Source organism: Oncorhynchus gorbuscha, linkage group LG10, assembly GCF_021184085.1.
Source record: "Oncorhynchus gorbuscha isolate QuinsamMale2020 ecotype Even-year linkage group LG10, OgorEven_v1.0, whole genome shotgun sequence".
NCBI classification, from domain to species: Eukaryota; Metazoa; Chordata; class Actinopteri; order Salmoniformes; family Salmonidae; genus Oncorhynchus; species Oncorhynchus gorbuscha.
Window position 1 is genome coordinate 50,552,863 of NC_060182.1, and position 15,893 is coordinate 50,568,755.

Below are 15,893 nucleotides of genomic sequence, written 5' to 3' on the forward strand. Positions count from 1 at the left end.
TACCATCACTCATTCATATATCCTTATGTACATGTTCCTTATCCCCTTACACTGTGTATAAGACAGTAGTTTTGGAATTGTTAGTTAGATTACTTGTTGGTTATCACTGCATTGTCGGAACTAGAAGCACAAGCATTTCGCTACACTCGCATTAACATCTGCTAACCATGTGTATGTGACAAATAACATTTGATTTGATTTGATTTGATTTGATAAGAAGAGAGTCAGACCGAAATGCAGCGTGTAGGTTACTCATGACTTTAATGAATGAAAAACGGTACATGAAATAACTGATAATACGAAAACAACAAACGAAACGTGAAACTAATTACAGCCTATCTGGTGACTACTACACAGAGACAGGTACAAACACCCACAAAATACAACGCCAACTCAGGCTACCTAAATACTGTTCCCAATCCGAGACAACGAGAATCACCTGACTCCAATTGAGAATCGCCTCAGGCAGCCAAGCCTAACTAGACACACCCCTAATCATACACAATCCCAATTAATACAACCCCAATACGAAACACAACATATAAACCCATGTCACACCCTGGCCTACCCAAACATATACCAAAAACACAAAATACAATGACCAAGGCGTGACAGAACCCCCCCCCCCCCTAAGGTGTGGACTCCCGGACACACCTCAAGAGCATAGGGAGGGTCCGGGTGGGCGTGGACGTGGACCCCACTCCATTAATGTCCTATTTCCTCCCCTTCGCGTCCTGGGATAATCCACCTTCTCCGCCGACCATGGCCTAATAGTCCTCACCCAGATCCCCACATAACTGAGGAACAGCTCGGGACAGAGGGGCATCTCAGGACAGAGGGGCATCTCAGGACAGAGGGGCAGCTCAGGACAGAGGGGCAGCTCAGGACAGAGGGGCATCTCGGGACAGAGGGGCAGCCCGGGACAGAGGGGCAGCTCGGGACAGAGGGGCAGCTCAGGACAGAGGGGCATCTCGGGACAGAGGGGCAGCCCGGGACAGAGGGGCAGCCCGGGACAGAGGGGCAGCTCAGGACAGAGGGGCAGCTCGGGACCAAAGCAGCCCGGGACTGAGGGGAAGCCTGGTACTGAGGGGAAGCCCAATACTGAGAGGAAGCCAAATACTGAGAGGAAGCCCAGTACTGAGATGAAGCTCAGGCAGGTAGTAGGCTCCGGTAAATCCTGGCTGGCTGGTGGAACTGGATGATTCAGGTTGTCTGGCCGATCTAGAAGATCTTGGCAGACTGGCACTTCTGGCGGATCCAGGCAGACTGGCACTTCTGGTGGATCCTGGCAGACTGGCGACGCTGGGCAGACAGGGAGCACTGGTGGCGCTGGGCAGACTGGGAGCACTGGTGGTGCTGGGCAGACTGGGAGCACTGGCGGCGCTGGGCAGACTGGGAGCACTGGCGGCGCTGGACAGACAGGAGACTCCGGCAGCGCAGGAGAGGAGAAAGGCTCTGGCTGCGCTGAACAGGCGGGAGACTCCGGCAGCGCAGGAGAGGAGAAAAGCACTGGCTGCGCTAAAGAGGCGGGAGACTCCGGCAGCGCAGGAGAGGAGAAAAGCTCTGGCTGCGCTAAACAGGCGGGAGACTCCAACAGCGCAGGAGAGGAGAAAAGCGCTGGCTGCGCTGAACAGGCGAGGCGCACTGGAGGCCTGGTGCTGGAACTGGTGGTACTGGCGCGAGGACACGCACAGGAAGCCTGGTGCAGGGAGCTGCTACCGGAGGACTGGTGTGTAGAGGTGGCTCTGGATAGACCGGACCGTGCAGGCGCACTGGAGCTCTTGAGCACCGAGCCTGCCCAAACTTACCTGGCTCGATGCCCACTCTAGCCCGGCCAATAGGAAGGGCTGGTATGTGCCGCAGCTGGCTCTGCACCCGCACTGGAAACACCGTGCGCTCCATAGCATAACACGGTGCCTGCCCGGTCTCTCTAGCCCAACGGTGAGCACAGGGAGTATGCGCAGGTCTCCTACCTGGCATAACTATTCTCCCTTCTAGCCCCCTCCCAATATTTTTTGGGGGCTGTTTTTCCGGTTTCCAACCGCGTCGCCGTGCTGCCTCCTCATACCTGCGCCTCTCCGCTTTAGCTGCTTCTATTTCTTCCTTGGGAAGGCGATATTCTCCTGGCTGCGCCCAGGGTCCTTTATCGTCTAATTCCTCCTCCCATGTCCAAATCTCCAAGTGGTGCAGCCTCTCCCACTGCAACTGCTCTTCACGATTAACAGGGAGAGTAGGCTCAGGTCTGACCCCTGACTCAGCCACACTCTCTCTGCGCTTTCCCCCGTTACTTTCGGTTTTCGCTCTGCGTCGCCGTTTTTTCCTTTTAAACTCCATTAGCCTGTAGCCCTCTTCGCACTGCTGAAGCGAATCCCAGGCGGGCGCCTGCACTCTCTCTGGGTCGGCCGCCCACCTGTCGATTTCTTCCCACGTCGTATAATCCATGCTTCTGCTGTCCATAACGTCCTCCTTTAGCTCCTGCCAGTTTACACACTGCTCGGTCTGTGAGTGGTGGGTGTTTCTGTAACGTCGTTAGTCTGTTGTAAGAAGAGAGTCAGAACGAAATGCAGCGTGTAGGTTACTCATGACTTTAATGAATGAAAAACGGTACATGAAATAACTGATAATACGAAAACAACAAACGAAACGTGAAACTAATTACAGCCTATCTGGTGACTACTACACAGAGACAGGTACAAACACCCACAAAATACAACGCCAACTCAGGCTACCTAAATACGGTTCCCAATCTGAGACAATGAGAATCACCTGACTCCAATTGAGAATCGCCTCAGGCAGCCAAGCCTAACTAGACACACCCCTAATCATACACAATCCCAATTAATACAACCCCAATACGAAACACAACATATAAACCCATGTCACACCCTGGCCTACCCAAACATATACCAAAAACACAAAATACAATGACCAAGGTGTGACACTGGACAGCTTTGTGACATCAAATGGACTTTGGTGGTCAGGATGTGTTGGTATCTGTACTGATGGTGCAAAAGCCATGACAGGGAGACATAGTGGAGTGGTGTAACTGAGTCAGGTTTGTATGCCTGCTTGCTCGCACACGCTTTTTCAGTTCTGCCCACACATTTTCAGTCCACATACCGATATTAGAAGAAGAGAGCTTCATTTTGCAACAAGTGGTTCTGTGAAATTGAATTTAATCAGAATTCACTGCCATATTTCTGGGCTGCGCTCAGAGTATCCTGCCTTGGCAAATCGAGCTGTTAAGACACTGATGCCCTTTAAAACCACGTACCTATGTGAGAGTGGATTCTCAGCCCTCACTAGCATGGAAACCAAATACAGGCGCAGACTGTGTGTGGCAAATGATTTAAGACTTGAGACTCTCTCCAATACAACCCAACATTGCAGAGGTATGTGCATCCTTTCAAGCACACCCTTTTCATTAACCTGTGATGAGTTATTCACAATTTTCGATGAACAAATAAGGTTTTATATGTGAGATGGTTAAATAAAGAGCATCATTATTGATTACTATTATATTATTATTTGTGCCCTGGTCCTGTAAGAGCTCTTTGTCACTTCCCACGAGCTATGTTGTGACAAAAACTCATACTCATTCTTATGTTTAATAAATGCATTGTATAGTGTGTGTGTGGCAGGCTTACAATGATGGCAAAAAACAACATTTGAGAGTGCGTTGACCATGGTTGAGGTTGAATGTTTGAAAGGGTACAGGACTAAAAACAGTTAGCGCCCCACCAGTTGAGAATCAATGGTTTCATTTATTGTAACAATATCGATAATGTAAATGTATTGTGTAGCCTAGTTTTGTGTTTGTTGTATAAATAATTTGTGAAAAGGCAATCAAACTATAATAATCAACTCATGGTTCTTTCAACAATGCATCTGGTTGAGATTAATTTACATAGGCCTAAATACCAAGAAGACTGTGAACGTTCTTGAGTGGCCGAGTTACAGTTTTGACTTAAATATATTTGAAAATCAATGCAAAGACCTTAAAATGGTTGTCTAGCAATGATCAACAACCAATTTGATGGAGCTTGACGAATTTTGAAAAGAATAATGGATAAAATGTTGTACAATCTAGGTGTGGATAGCTCTTAAGAGACTTACCTAGAAAGACTCACAGCTGTAATCATTGCCCAATGTGCTTTTACAAAGTATTGTCTCAGGGGTGTGAATACTTAGGTAAATTAGATATTTCTGTATAAAATTTCAATATATTTGCAAACATTTCAATTTTTTTTTCTCACTTTTTCATTATGGAGTTTTGTGTGTAAAATTAATTTGATCCATTTTCAATTCAAACAACAAAAGAAGTCAAGGGGTACTTTCTTTAGGCACTGTATATGTGGCCTACTTGATTAGTTGTGGCTCAGGGAAACAATTGCTGGTTGCAGATGTCTGTCTGAAAGATAGCACTCTAAATGTCACCAGTGGGAGAAGCATCAGATAGCAGACAAAAGCCATTTGAACTGCAAATATTGATTGAAAGATTGGCCTGAATTTGTAACTCATTATCTATAGGTGTATCTGCCCGAGAATGACAATTATAATCATTTGACACTTAACCTCTACAAACATGAACTCCAAAGTCGACTGTCGCGGGTGTTTTTATTTGTCTTCATAAAATGTGTGCCCCTCAGGTAGTTTTGTCAGTTTTTGGAAAGATGATTTTGTGCACAGTATTCTCCTTGTAAATGACACGCCCTAGTGATATTTCATGTTATGTTAGTAGGAATATGTCATTATCAACATCAAATAATGAACTAACATGTTGCAGTGAGTCAGAAAGTCTTATGTTGGCTCCTCATGCCGACAGAGCACCCTCTAACTAATTGTTATCTGTGGTAGGTGAAGAAGATAGCAGCAGAGTTCTATGACTCCCTACCACAGCACACTTCCAGGACCCGGGTGTTGTCAGACTTTGTTCTTGATGGTAGCATAAGTCCATACGCCAGGATCAAGCGGGAATATGAGCTTGTCAAACAGGAGTGAGTAGGTGCCACAAAAACACCTCAACATCCAGTGCTACTGATTGTAATACTGAAATATTTGTTTCTGACAGGTCAAAGGAGCTCAACTCTGGTTTGAGAAGCACAAATCGAGTGATAGACTGTCCACCACTAAAATCCATGGGCACAAGAACAAGAGAAGAGTCAGAACCATTCAACTCTGATTGGCTGATGACTTGTTCAAATGAGTGACCAATAATTTTAGAATAAAGGGACAAGCAATAGCTAATCAACTGGCTCTACCAATTAGATAGGAATATAAAATAAGACCCTAGCTATATACATTCAATACAAAGGATAACAAGCTATTTCAATCTATTGTATTTATGTTTATTCACCATGAGGGTGCAGTACAGTGCAGAGATGAAATGAGCATTGAAACTTACCTTGCAGTGAGAGGAGCTTTCTTCAGTGAAACTGTTTGACGCTCCCCACAGAATATATTTGTAATTCAAGAAGAGAAATATTAAATATTGCTAACAATGTTCAACAGAGTTGAATTTATCTATTTAGATTTGATTTTTAAAAATTTAAGGTGAGATGATTCTGTGTGTGCATATACATGTGTAATGCCAGAACTATGTAACTGATATTTCTTTACGAGAACTAACTGTTTTCATAATAAAATCACATAACTTCTATATCAGTCAGGTTTTGTATTGCCTACACTGTAAGTACTAGTTGTAGATTCAGGGCTCTATTCAATCAGATCCGCTTTAGCCATCATTCGCAAAGCAATTGCTTTGGCGGTGTTTAAGGTGGGACTGCGTTAGAGCTGTCAAATCCACAAGCGGCTCCGAGCATTATTCCTAAAGCAGACATTGCCATTGGCTACATGGAGTTGCATTAAGATAAATTCCATGCAGCCTTGTTTAGAATTTCGAAAACTGGAATGTGAGATGTAATCTACACCTCGATTAAGGTTTATAGAATTTATCAATATTTCATTTAATTTTGCATCATTATTTCTATATAGCTTACACTTTCTCGTTCTGAACTTCTAGCATGAACACTCATTGGCTTTGTGACAATGATCAACAGCAGCTGCTTACCGATTTGTCAGCTCCAACGCAGTTCCACCTCCGACACTGCCAAAACATCAGCTATGCGTGTGTCGGTTCTTGCTTGATTTGATTGAATCTAGGCCTCAGTGTCTTTTTCTATGTCATAACGATGTATAAATAAAACACACCACTCTATACTGTAGACAGGTCTATTGTTTTGTTTAAATTAATTTACTTTCAATTTTGAAATTTTATTCAGAACTTAGTCAAAGTTAACATAATGTCACAACCGGTATTCAATCAAATATTTTCCTCAAATAAGCATTTTCCTATCATCACAAATAATTGTTGCACTGATGTATGTATTCTTTTCATTTTGCAAGAGCAACTGGCTCTATTTTCACATATCAAATTCAAGTTCAACCTTAAATAGCAAGGAGGACATTCACAAAAACAAACCACCATTGTAAACATACCACTTTTTTTAAACCCAATTAAAAAATGAATAAAGATCAGATTCATGCATGGTAAAACACAGGAACAAATCATATACACATACTGTATAGTTACTTTGGGTTTCGTAGGGATAGCCTATGGATAATTTGATCTATATTGGGAAAACTTAGATGGTGAATTTACAGTTTTGGATACTTTTTTTGTGAACGATCCACAAATGAAAACTTTTAGCAACGTACAACAAAAATGAGTGTTTCTTATTGGACATGTCCAGGTAGTCCCTCCCTGGTTCAGTCAGTTGTCTTCTGTTTGGTGCCTAATGAACACTGCCCTGTTACTGGTAAATAGATAAAAAGCTTTTTAAAAACTGCCGAGGTCAGGTGACTAAAGCACAGTATGTGCCATATGTGCTAGTCAAACACCCAAGGATAAAGTAAATCATATAAAATATAAAAGGCTGATGTAAATGGTGTGCAAGTTTCCTCCAGGACCCGCCAATGTAGAACAACAGTTTTGTCTGTCTCTATATATAATATTACAAATAATAAAATAATCACAGTTTTTTTAAATAATAAAACAGTACAAACGTAGGAAACAAAAATATTTCCTTTTGTAAGACTTAGAACAGACAGAGCAGAAACCTGCAAACTGAACTGAGTCTGCAAATGCACAGAAAGGAAAAAACGGAAAACGGTGCAAGCGTCCGTCCATCCTTCCGTCCGTACATCCTTTCTTCATGTAACCATTATTTTATCTCTCTCATTCTCACTTTTTTTCATCCCTCTGTTCTGCACAGCAGACTCAGTGTTGGCTCAACTTTTCTGCAGCGTCACAGCAATGTTTCATATCATCACAGAAACGTTGAGAACATTTCTTCCGAGCAGATCTTATCCTTCATACTTCCTGCATGTCCCACTGTCCAGATATTATGATGTATGGATTCGACCAATTTCTTGTCTAATGGCTGAAAGAGAACACAAAACTGAGAAAATCACGTGTGCGTGTATGTGTGTGTTCTGCAGAGAATGGGTACTGGAGGACAGCATTATCACTGAACCTTCATCTATTTAAAAAAAAAAAGAATTTTCTATGAAGAAGTAAATAGATGAACTGTAAGCCTAGCATCATCTTAGGACATAATTAATTAGGATAACTTTGTTCGCCGTAACGGAAAAACTGAATCGAACTACAGAAAGTGTATAGAACATGAATAGGAAGGACCTTATTCAGTTTCGGGGTAAATTGCTCACTGATGCCGGCAAGCCTTTTCAATAACAACATGCATAAACACTTTATACCACCTACCATTAATGATCTCATCTTTCACCTTCTGCAATTCACGTACAACTTCCTCCAAGATTTCCTGTGGGGATGAAGAATACAGTTGACATTTTCTGCTTCTTTCACAATACTTTTATTCCATTAACGATTGAAGAATGTCACACTGATCCGTCCAATATGTTTTACAGTTTTGAAATGAGATTTCTACCTGCTTCATCCTGTCAAAGTCTATGTCTCCTTCACTAGTGCTGCCCACTGGTCGCACCCTGCAAAACAACAACAACCATAGGGATGATTGGAAATGATCGATAAATATTAATTTCATAGTAAATAAGACCTATACAGTACATTAAAGCAGAACTGTTCTACAGCTAATGACAAGTGACAAGCAACATTCATCCTTGATTATAAGATGAAGGTACAGTATCTTATATTGATATAGCATGGTGGTGTTAGCAATGTAAGGCAACAATCCATTCACTGTTTATTAAGGCGATAATTCCAAATTGGCGGGCCATGTACCAGTCAAAAGTTTGAACACACCTACTCATTCAAGGGCTTTAATTTATTTTTTACTATTTTCTACATTGTAGAATAATAGTGAAGACATCAAAACTATGTAATAACACATATGGAATTATATGGTAACCAAATAAGTGTTAAACAAATCAAAATATATTTTATATTTCAGATTCTTCAAAGTAGCCACCCTTTGCCTTGATGACAGCTTTGCACACTCTTGGCATTCTCTCAGCCAGCTTCATGAGGTTGTCACATGCAATGCATTTCAATTAACAGGTGTGCCTTAAAAGTTAAGTAGTGGAATTTCTTTACTTCTTAATGCGTTTGAGCCAATCAATTGTGTTGTGACAAGGTAGGGGTGCTCTACAGAAGATTTGGTAATTTGGTAAAATACCAATTCCTTATTATGGCAAGAACATCTCAAATAAGCAAAGAGAAACGACAGTCCATCATTACTTTAAAACATGAAGGTCAGTCAATCGGGAACATTTGAAGAACTTTAAAAGTTTCTTCAAGTGCAGTCACAAAAACCATCAAGCGCTATGATGAAACTGGCTCTCATGAGGACCACCACAGGAAAGGAAGACCCAGAGTTAGCTCTGCTGCAGGGTATAAGTTCATTAGAGTTACCAGCCTCAGCAATTGCAGCCCCCAAAAAATGCTTCACAAAGTTCAAGTAACAGACACATCTAAACATCAATTGTTCAGAGGAGACTGCGTGAATCAGGCCTTCATGGTCAAATTGATGCAAAGAAACCACCACAAAGGAGACCTATAACAAGAAGAGACTTTGGCCAAGAAACACGAGCAATGGATATTAGACTGGTGAAAATCAGTCCGCCGTTCTTTGTGAGACGCTGAACAGATGATGTCCGCATGTGTGGTTCCCACCGTGAAGCATGGAGGAGGAGGTGTGAGGGTGTTAATTCAAGGCATACTTAACCAGCATGGCTACCATAGCATTCTGCAGCCATACGCCATCCCATCTGGTTTGCGCTTAGTGGGACTATAATTTAGTGGGACTATAATAAAACTTTTGACTAGTAATATATATTATCATCACAAGCTTCCTCAATTTCCCCATTGAAAATACTGAGAATATATTTCAGGGTCTAGGTTTTACCGAGAATGGTGCGACAAACAAAAATATCCAGTCAGTGGCAGTCATGTGGGAGAAAAACAGCTTGTTGATGGGAGGTCGAAGGAGAAAGGCAAGAATCGTGCAAGCTAATAGGCGGGCCACAAATGGCAAATAACGGCACAGTGCAACAGTGGTGTGCAGAACAGCATCTCGGAAAGCACAACTCGTCAGTCCTTGTCATGGTGGGGCTATTGCAGCAGACGACCACACCGGGTTCCACTCCTTTCAGCTAAAAATAAGAAGCTACTGCTCTTGTGGGCATGCAGTCATCAACACTTGACAATGGAGGAGTGGAAAAACATAGCCTGGTACGACGAATCCTGGTTCCTGTTGCATCATGCTGATGGATTTGGCGTCCATGGCCCCATCCTGCCTGGTGTCAACGATACAGGCTGGTGGAGTCCATGGCCCCATCCTGCCTGGTGTCAACGGTACAGGTTGGTGGCAGTGGTGTAATGGCTTGGGGAATATTTTCCTGGCACATGTAAGGTCCCTCGATACTAATTGAGCAACATTTCCATGTCCCAAATAATTCAGGCTTTTCTGGAGGCAAAGGGGGGTCTGACCCAGTACTAGTGTGTGTACCAAATAAATTGGCTACAAAGTGCATATTTCCTCATCTAAGAGAACATAATGCTATGTAATATAAACCTCTCAATAAATCCCCTTATTTACCTAAAAAGTTATAGTCTGGTCCCAGATATGTTTTGCTGTATAGCCAACAACTGCCATAGGAGTTGGCTATACAGATATCACATATCCAGAACCAGGCTAAACAGTTATTATGCCTCAGATGAGCAAATCCACACATCAGTAAAATCCCACATATAAAAAATACTAATTATACATTTCATTCGTATATAGTGCTTTTCATTACAGTGTAATCTACAGCACTAAATAGGCAAAATAATAATGTAACAATATAATAGTCTACGCAAGTCTTCAACTTTTTGCTGCCTTAAAATTCAATCTAAAAAGGAATTCAATATAATTTTTCTCCCTTACAGATCTACACAGATCTACACAACCTACTCAAAGAAAGTAAAAGAAAGTTATAGAAGTTAAAGAAAGTTATAGAACATTTACCACATTTACCAAATTAATTAACAAATTAAAAATATAAGATGTCTTGATTGCGTATGTCTTCACACTCCAGAGTTAATACTTGGTGGAAACATCTCTGGTAGCCATTGCAGCTGTGAATAATTTTCAATAAGATTCTACCAACTTTGCACAACTCTTAGGGCAAAATACACTTGGAGTACAAAGTATTACGAAAATCTGCTCTTTCCATGACCAATGACCAGGTGAATCCAGGTGAAAGCTATGATCCCTTATTGATGTCACTTTTTATATCCACTTCAATCAGTGTAGATGAAGGGGAGGAGACAGGTTAACGAAGGATTTTTAAGCCTTGATACAATTGAGACATGGATTGTGTATGTGTGTCATTAAGAGTGTGAATGGGCTAGAAAAAATATTTGAATGGTGAATGGTAGAAGGTGCCAGGCGCACTGGTTTGTGTCAAGAACTGCAACGCTGCTGAGTTTTTCACGCTCAACAGTTTCCCATAGATCGTGGCTTCCCCCTCTCTCACTCTCTCCTACATCCAGGTTCTGTTATCTCAGGTCGTAAATTCCCGGCGGAGACTCTCTCCCCCTGGCCATGCAGTATGGAGAGTTTCACAGGAGAACAAAGGAACTCCAGCCAAATTCTAGTACATTCCAGAATTTGAGAATTGAATAATATCCATATTTTGGAGAATGTGTAAACGGTCGGTCGAGAAGCCAGCTACGACCTGGTCCATTTTGATTCATGTTTGTGACCTCATGAAAGATAATACAGCCACATTACCCTAAATCTGTTTACACAGGTTCCTCAGTTATAAGGTTTGCATCTAATTATTGTATAAAATGAATGAGTAAATATTCAACTATTTGTGAAATTATGTAATGTGATGTTAAACCTTCAATGTGAGATAATTGTATTCCCTTTAAAGTTTAACTAAGTCAATTGCCCACCCCTGTGAGCACCGACATGATCTGGCATCATAGAACCGCCTTTCCTATTGTTTCGAATAAAAGCCCCTCCTAAGAATATCCTCTTTAGACTGAGAAAACCCACAGCGTGAGCTGTGATTGCAAATAGTTTAGACCACACATACCTCAGTGTAAGCTGAGGGGGCACAGGTTTGATTACCAAAACTAAAAAACTAGTCCACGTGGAGCATTGGCTACACAGCTGGAAATGGTTCAACTCTGAGACTATCAATCCCTACAGAATAAGATCAAATCTTAGATACTAATTAATAGTCTGAAGCTAGAAATAATGTAAACCTGGGATGAGAATACCGACAACCGCCGAAACATCTATCTATGAGAACATTTTTGAATGGTACTCTGAAGTATCCATTCTAACAACAAAAGAAAGAGAGAGACTCGGATGAACTGACTCTCCAGCAGACGGACTGACGATTCCAACAGAGAAGATCACAACGACACATGGGCGTAAATATATATTTATAGCAATTATTCCCAAATGAGTGAGCGTTCATGTGCAAAGAATTAGCATTTCAATTAATATAATTACCAACTGTGTCAACTTTTGTCTTTCCCGCTCTTTCTCAGTACACACCCACTTCTCTTTGTCCACCAAGCCGTCATAACGGCTTAGCCCACTAGAGAATCTTCCCTATCCTTGTTAGTAACAAATATCTACTGTTTGTTTGTTTATTTCTGTGATTATTTAGTTAGTTAGTAAATAAATGATTAAGCCAATTGGTGTATGGATGTTTTATAATAAAGGCTTGGTTCGTGCAGATAACCAACAATTTACGACGTTTGGAGTGAGACTGACGTGAGTTAATGTAACGCCGTTCGTCTGTTGAAGAAAGAGAGTCGGACCGAAATGCAGCGTGTTGGTTACTCATGACTTTAATGAAAGAATCGCGGTACATGAAATAACTGAAAGACGAAAACAACAAACGGAACGTGAAACTAAGTACAGCCTATCTGGTGAATACTACACAAAGACAGGAACAATCACCCACGAAATACAAAGCGAAACTCAGGCTGCCTAAATACGGTTCCCAATCAGAGACAACGAGAATCACCTGACTGATTGAGAATCGCCTCAGGCAGCCAACACCCCTAATCAGCCGCGATCCCAAATACTACAAACCCCAATACGAAAAACAACATAAACCCATGTCACACCCTGGCCTACCCAAACATATCACAAAAACACAAAATACAATGACCAAGGCGTGACAGTTAAAGAATAATTAATTAATAGAAGACTAATTGATCAGATATGAAAATATCTGGAGTTATAAATCGGAAATTGTAATCTGAAGATTTTCCATGGTGCCCCGAATCAGAATTGCTCAAGCTCAGTATATTTGGAAGTAAATCATTGATGGACAGCAATATTTAAACCTTGTCTTGGATTTGTTAAGCAGTTTTAAGTCAGGATTTATACTGGACCATTCAGGAACACTCTACCTCTCTTGCAAAGCCATTCTGTTGTGGTTTTTTTTGCATTACAATTTGTGTAATTGTCCCGAAGAAAAACAAAACCCTATCCCAGGGTTAGGTTTTCAGAAGACTGAGTTGTTGTTGTTTTTTTACCTCGGCTTTGCTCTTTTCATATTTATTTTGATCCTAACAAACTCCCCAGTCCCTGTGGTGACAACATACCCATACCATTGCCTCAACTATACAACATTGCATTCGGTCCATATTACTGGTCTGTATGACAAATAAGCCTGTGTTAAAAATTCCTCTTCAAATCATCCATTCTGTTTGTAACAAGGCTGTTAAGTATCACTGCAAGAAAACACACCAAATAAATTAACTTTTTGGCCTAAATTAAAAACTACAGGTTTGGGTCAAATCCAATACAATAAAACACAGAGTGAACCCCTTTGTATTTTCAAGTATTGTGGTGGCAGCATCATGTTATAGATATTCTTGTCATCGGCAGGGACTGGGGAGTTGCTCAGGATCAAAACAAATATGAAAGGAGCAAAGCCCAGGTAAAAAGTTTAAGAAGAATCTGACTCAGTCTTTTGAAAACCTAACCCTGTTATAGAGTTTTATTTTTCAATGACAATGACAAATTATGCCAAAGACACACCAGAATGGCTTTCCAAGAAGTGTTGAGTGTTCCTGATTGGTCTAGTCTCAGTCCTAGCGTGAAAATCAGAGACAAGGTTTGAATATTGCTGTCCATAAATGATTCCCAACCAAATTTACTGAGCTTGAACAATTTTTATAAAAACAATATGCCTTAGGAAAGTATTCACACCCATTGACTTTTTCCACATTTAGCTGTGTTACAGAATGCAGGTAGCCTAGTTGTTAGAGCGTTGGGTCAGTAACCCAAAGGTTGCTGGATCGAAACCCTGGGTTAAAAGCAGAAGACACATTTCAGTTGTACAACTGACTAGGTTTGCCACATTTCAATAATACATTATTTGATTTTTCCATTGTGTTAATAATGGGCGGCTTGATTGATTTCCACGTTTTTTATATAAAGAAATTCAAGATGAGAAGATAATTGTCCAGCCCATTGGGTATCTAAGTACACCCCCATATGTCATGTCTGTCACACCTTGGTCTTAGTATTTTGTGTTTTCTTTCTTTATTTGGTAAGGCCAGGGTGTGACATGGGTTATTGTGGTGTGTTTTTGTCTTGGGGTTTTGTGGGGTGACTAATTAGTCTCTGGCTGCCTGAGGCGGTTCTCAATCAGAGTCAGGTGATTTATCGATGTCTCTGATTGGGAACCATATTTAGGCAGCCATATTCTGTGAGTGTTTTCGTGGGTGATTGTTCCTGTCTCTGTGTTAGTGTTCACCAGATAGGCTGTAATAGGTTTCGCGTTTCGTTTGTTGTTTTTGTAAATTATGTTATTTCATGTATCGTCGATTCTACATTAAAGAACATGAGTAACCACCACGCTGCATTTTGGTCCGCTTTTCCTTCAACTGACGAACGCCGTTACAGAATCACCGACCACACACGGACCAAGCAGCGTGGTAACAGGCAGCGACAGCAGGAGCAGCGAAAGGAGGAATGGACATGGGAAGACGTGTTGGATGGCAAAGGTTGTTACACTTGGGAGGAGATACTGGCCGGAAGAGATCGCCTCCCATGGGAACAGGTGGAGGCACTTAGGAGAGCAGAGGCAGCCGGAGAGAGGAGCCAACAATACGAGGGAATACGGTTGGCAAGGAAGCCCGAAAAGCAGCCCCCAAAATGTATTGGGGGGAGGCTCAGGGAGAGTGTGGCAGATTCAGGAGACAGACCTGAGCCAACTCCCCCTGTTAATCGTGAGGAGCAGCGATCAAAGGACTTCTGGACTTGGGAAGAGATATTGGACAGAAAAGGACCATGGGCACAGCCTGGTGAAAATCGACGCCCCAAAGAACTGGAGGCGTTGAAAGCGGAGAGGCGCTGGTATGAAGAGGCAGCACGGCGACGCGGATGGAAGCCTGAGAGTCAGCCCCAAAAATGTATTGGGGGGGGGGCTTACAGGGAGTATGGCAATGCCAGGTAGGAGACCTGCGCAAACTCTCTGTGCTTACCGGGGGGCTAGAGAGACCGGGCAGGCACTGTGTTATGCTATGGAGTGCACAGTGTCTCCAGTGCGGGTGCATAGCCCGGTGCGGTACATACCAGCTCTTCGTATTGGCCGGGCTAGAGTGGGCATCGAGCCAGGTAAGGTTGGGCAGGCTCGGTGCTCAAGAGCTCCAGTGCGCCTGCACGGTCCGGTCTATCCAGAGCCACCTCCACACACCAGTCCGCCGGTGGCAGCTCCCCGCACCAGGCTTCCTGTGCTCTCTATCCAGTTCCACCAGTGCCAGCACCACACATCAGGCCTACAGTGTGCCTCGCCTCTCCAGCGCTGCCGGAGTCTCCCGCCTGTTCAGCGCTTCCAGAGCCTTCCTCCTCTACAGCGCTGCTGGAGTCTCCCGCCTGTTCAGCGCTGTCGGGGCCTTTCTCCTCTCCTGCGCTGCCGGAGTCTCCCGCCTGTTCAGCGCTTCCAGAGCCTTCCTCCTCTACAGCGCCGCCGGAGCCTCCTGCCTGTTCAGCGCAGCCTGAGCTGCCAGCCTGCATGGAGCAGCCTGAGCTGTTAGTCTGCATGGAGCAGCCCGAGCTGTCTATTTGCATGGAGCAGCCAGAGCTGTCAGCCTGCATGGAGCAGCCTGAGCTGTCAATCTGCATGGAGCAGCCAGAGCTGCCAGTCTGCATGGGGCAGACAGAGCTGCCAGTTTGCATGGAGCAGCCAGAGCTGCCAGTCTGCATAGAGCTGCCAGTCTGCATGGAGCAGCCAGAGCTGCCAGTCTACATGGAGCAGCCAGAGCTGCCAGTCTGCATGGGGCAGACAGAGCTGCCAGTTTGCATGGAGCAGCCAGAGCTGCCAGTCTGCATGGGGCAGACATAGCTGCCAGTTTGCATGGAGCAGCC

The 15,893-nt window shown here is 43.1% G+C and overlaps 1 protein-coding gene across 5 annotated transcripts in view; it reads right to left on the bottom strand.

The window, feature by feature from the left end:
* Positions 1-6,228: 6,228 nt before the first annotated feature.
* LOC124046216 (ena/VASP-like protein) overlaps positions 6,229-15,893 on the bottom strand; it is a 68,313-nt gene continuing 58,648 nt past the window's right edge. For 4 of the 5 annotated variants that reach the window (XM_046366344.1, XM_046366342.1, XM_046366345.1 and 1 more), the window contains 3 exons: positions 7,968-8,025; positions 7,784-7,841; positions 6,229-7,442 (listed from right to left, as the gene is read on the bottom strand). In XM_046366344.1, coding sequence (XP_046222300.1) covers positions 7,405-7,442; positions 7,784-7,841; positions 7,968-8,025 — 154 coding nt within the window. In that variant the 3' untranslated portion in view covers positions 6,229-7,404. Of the gene's footprint in view, positions 7,443-7,783; positions 7,842-7,967; positions 8,026-9,024; positions 9,842-15,893 lie in introns of those variants that run through there. The other variant, XM_046366346.1, reaches the window with a different exon arrangement.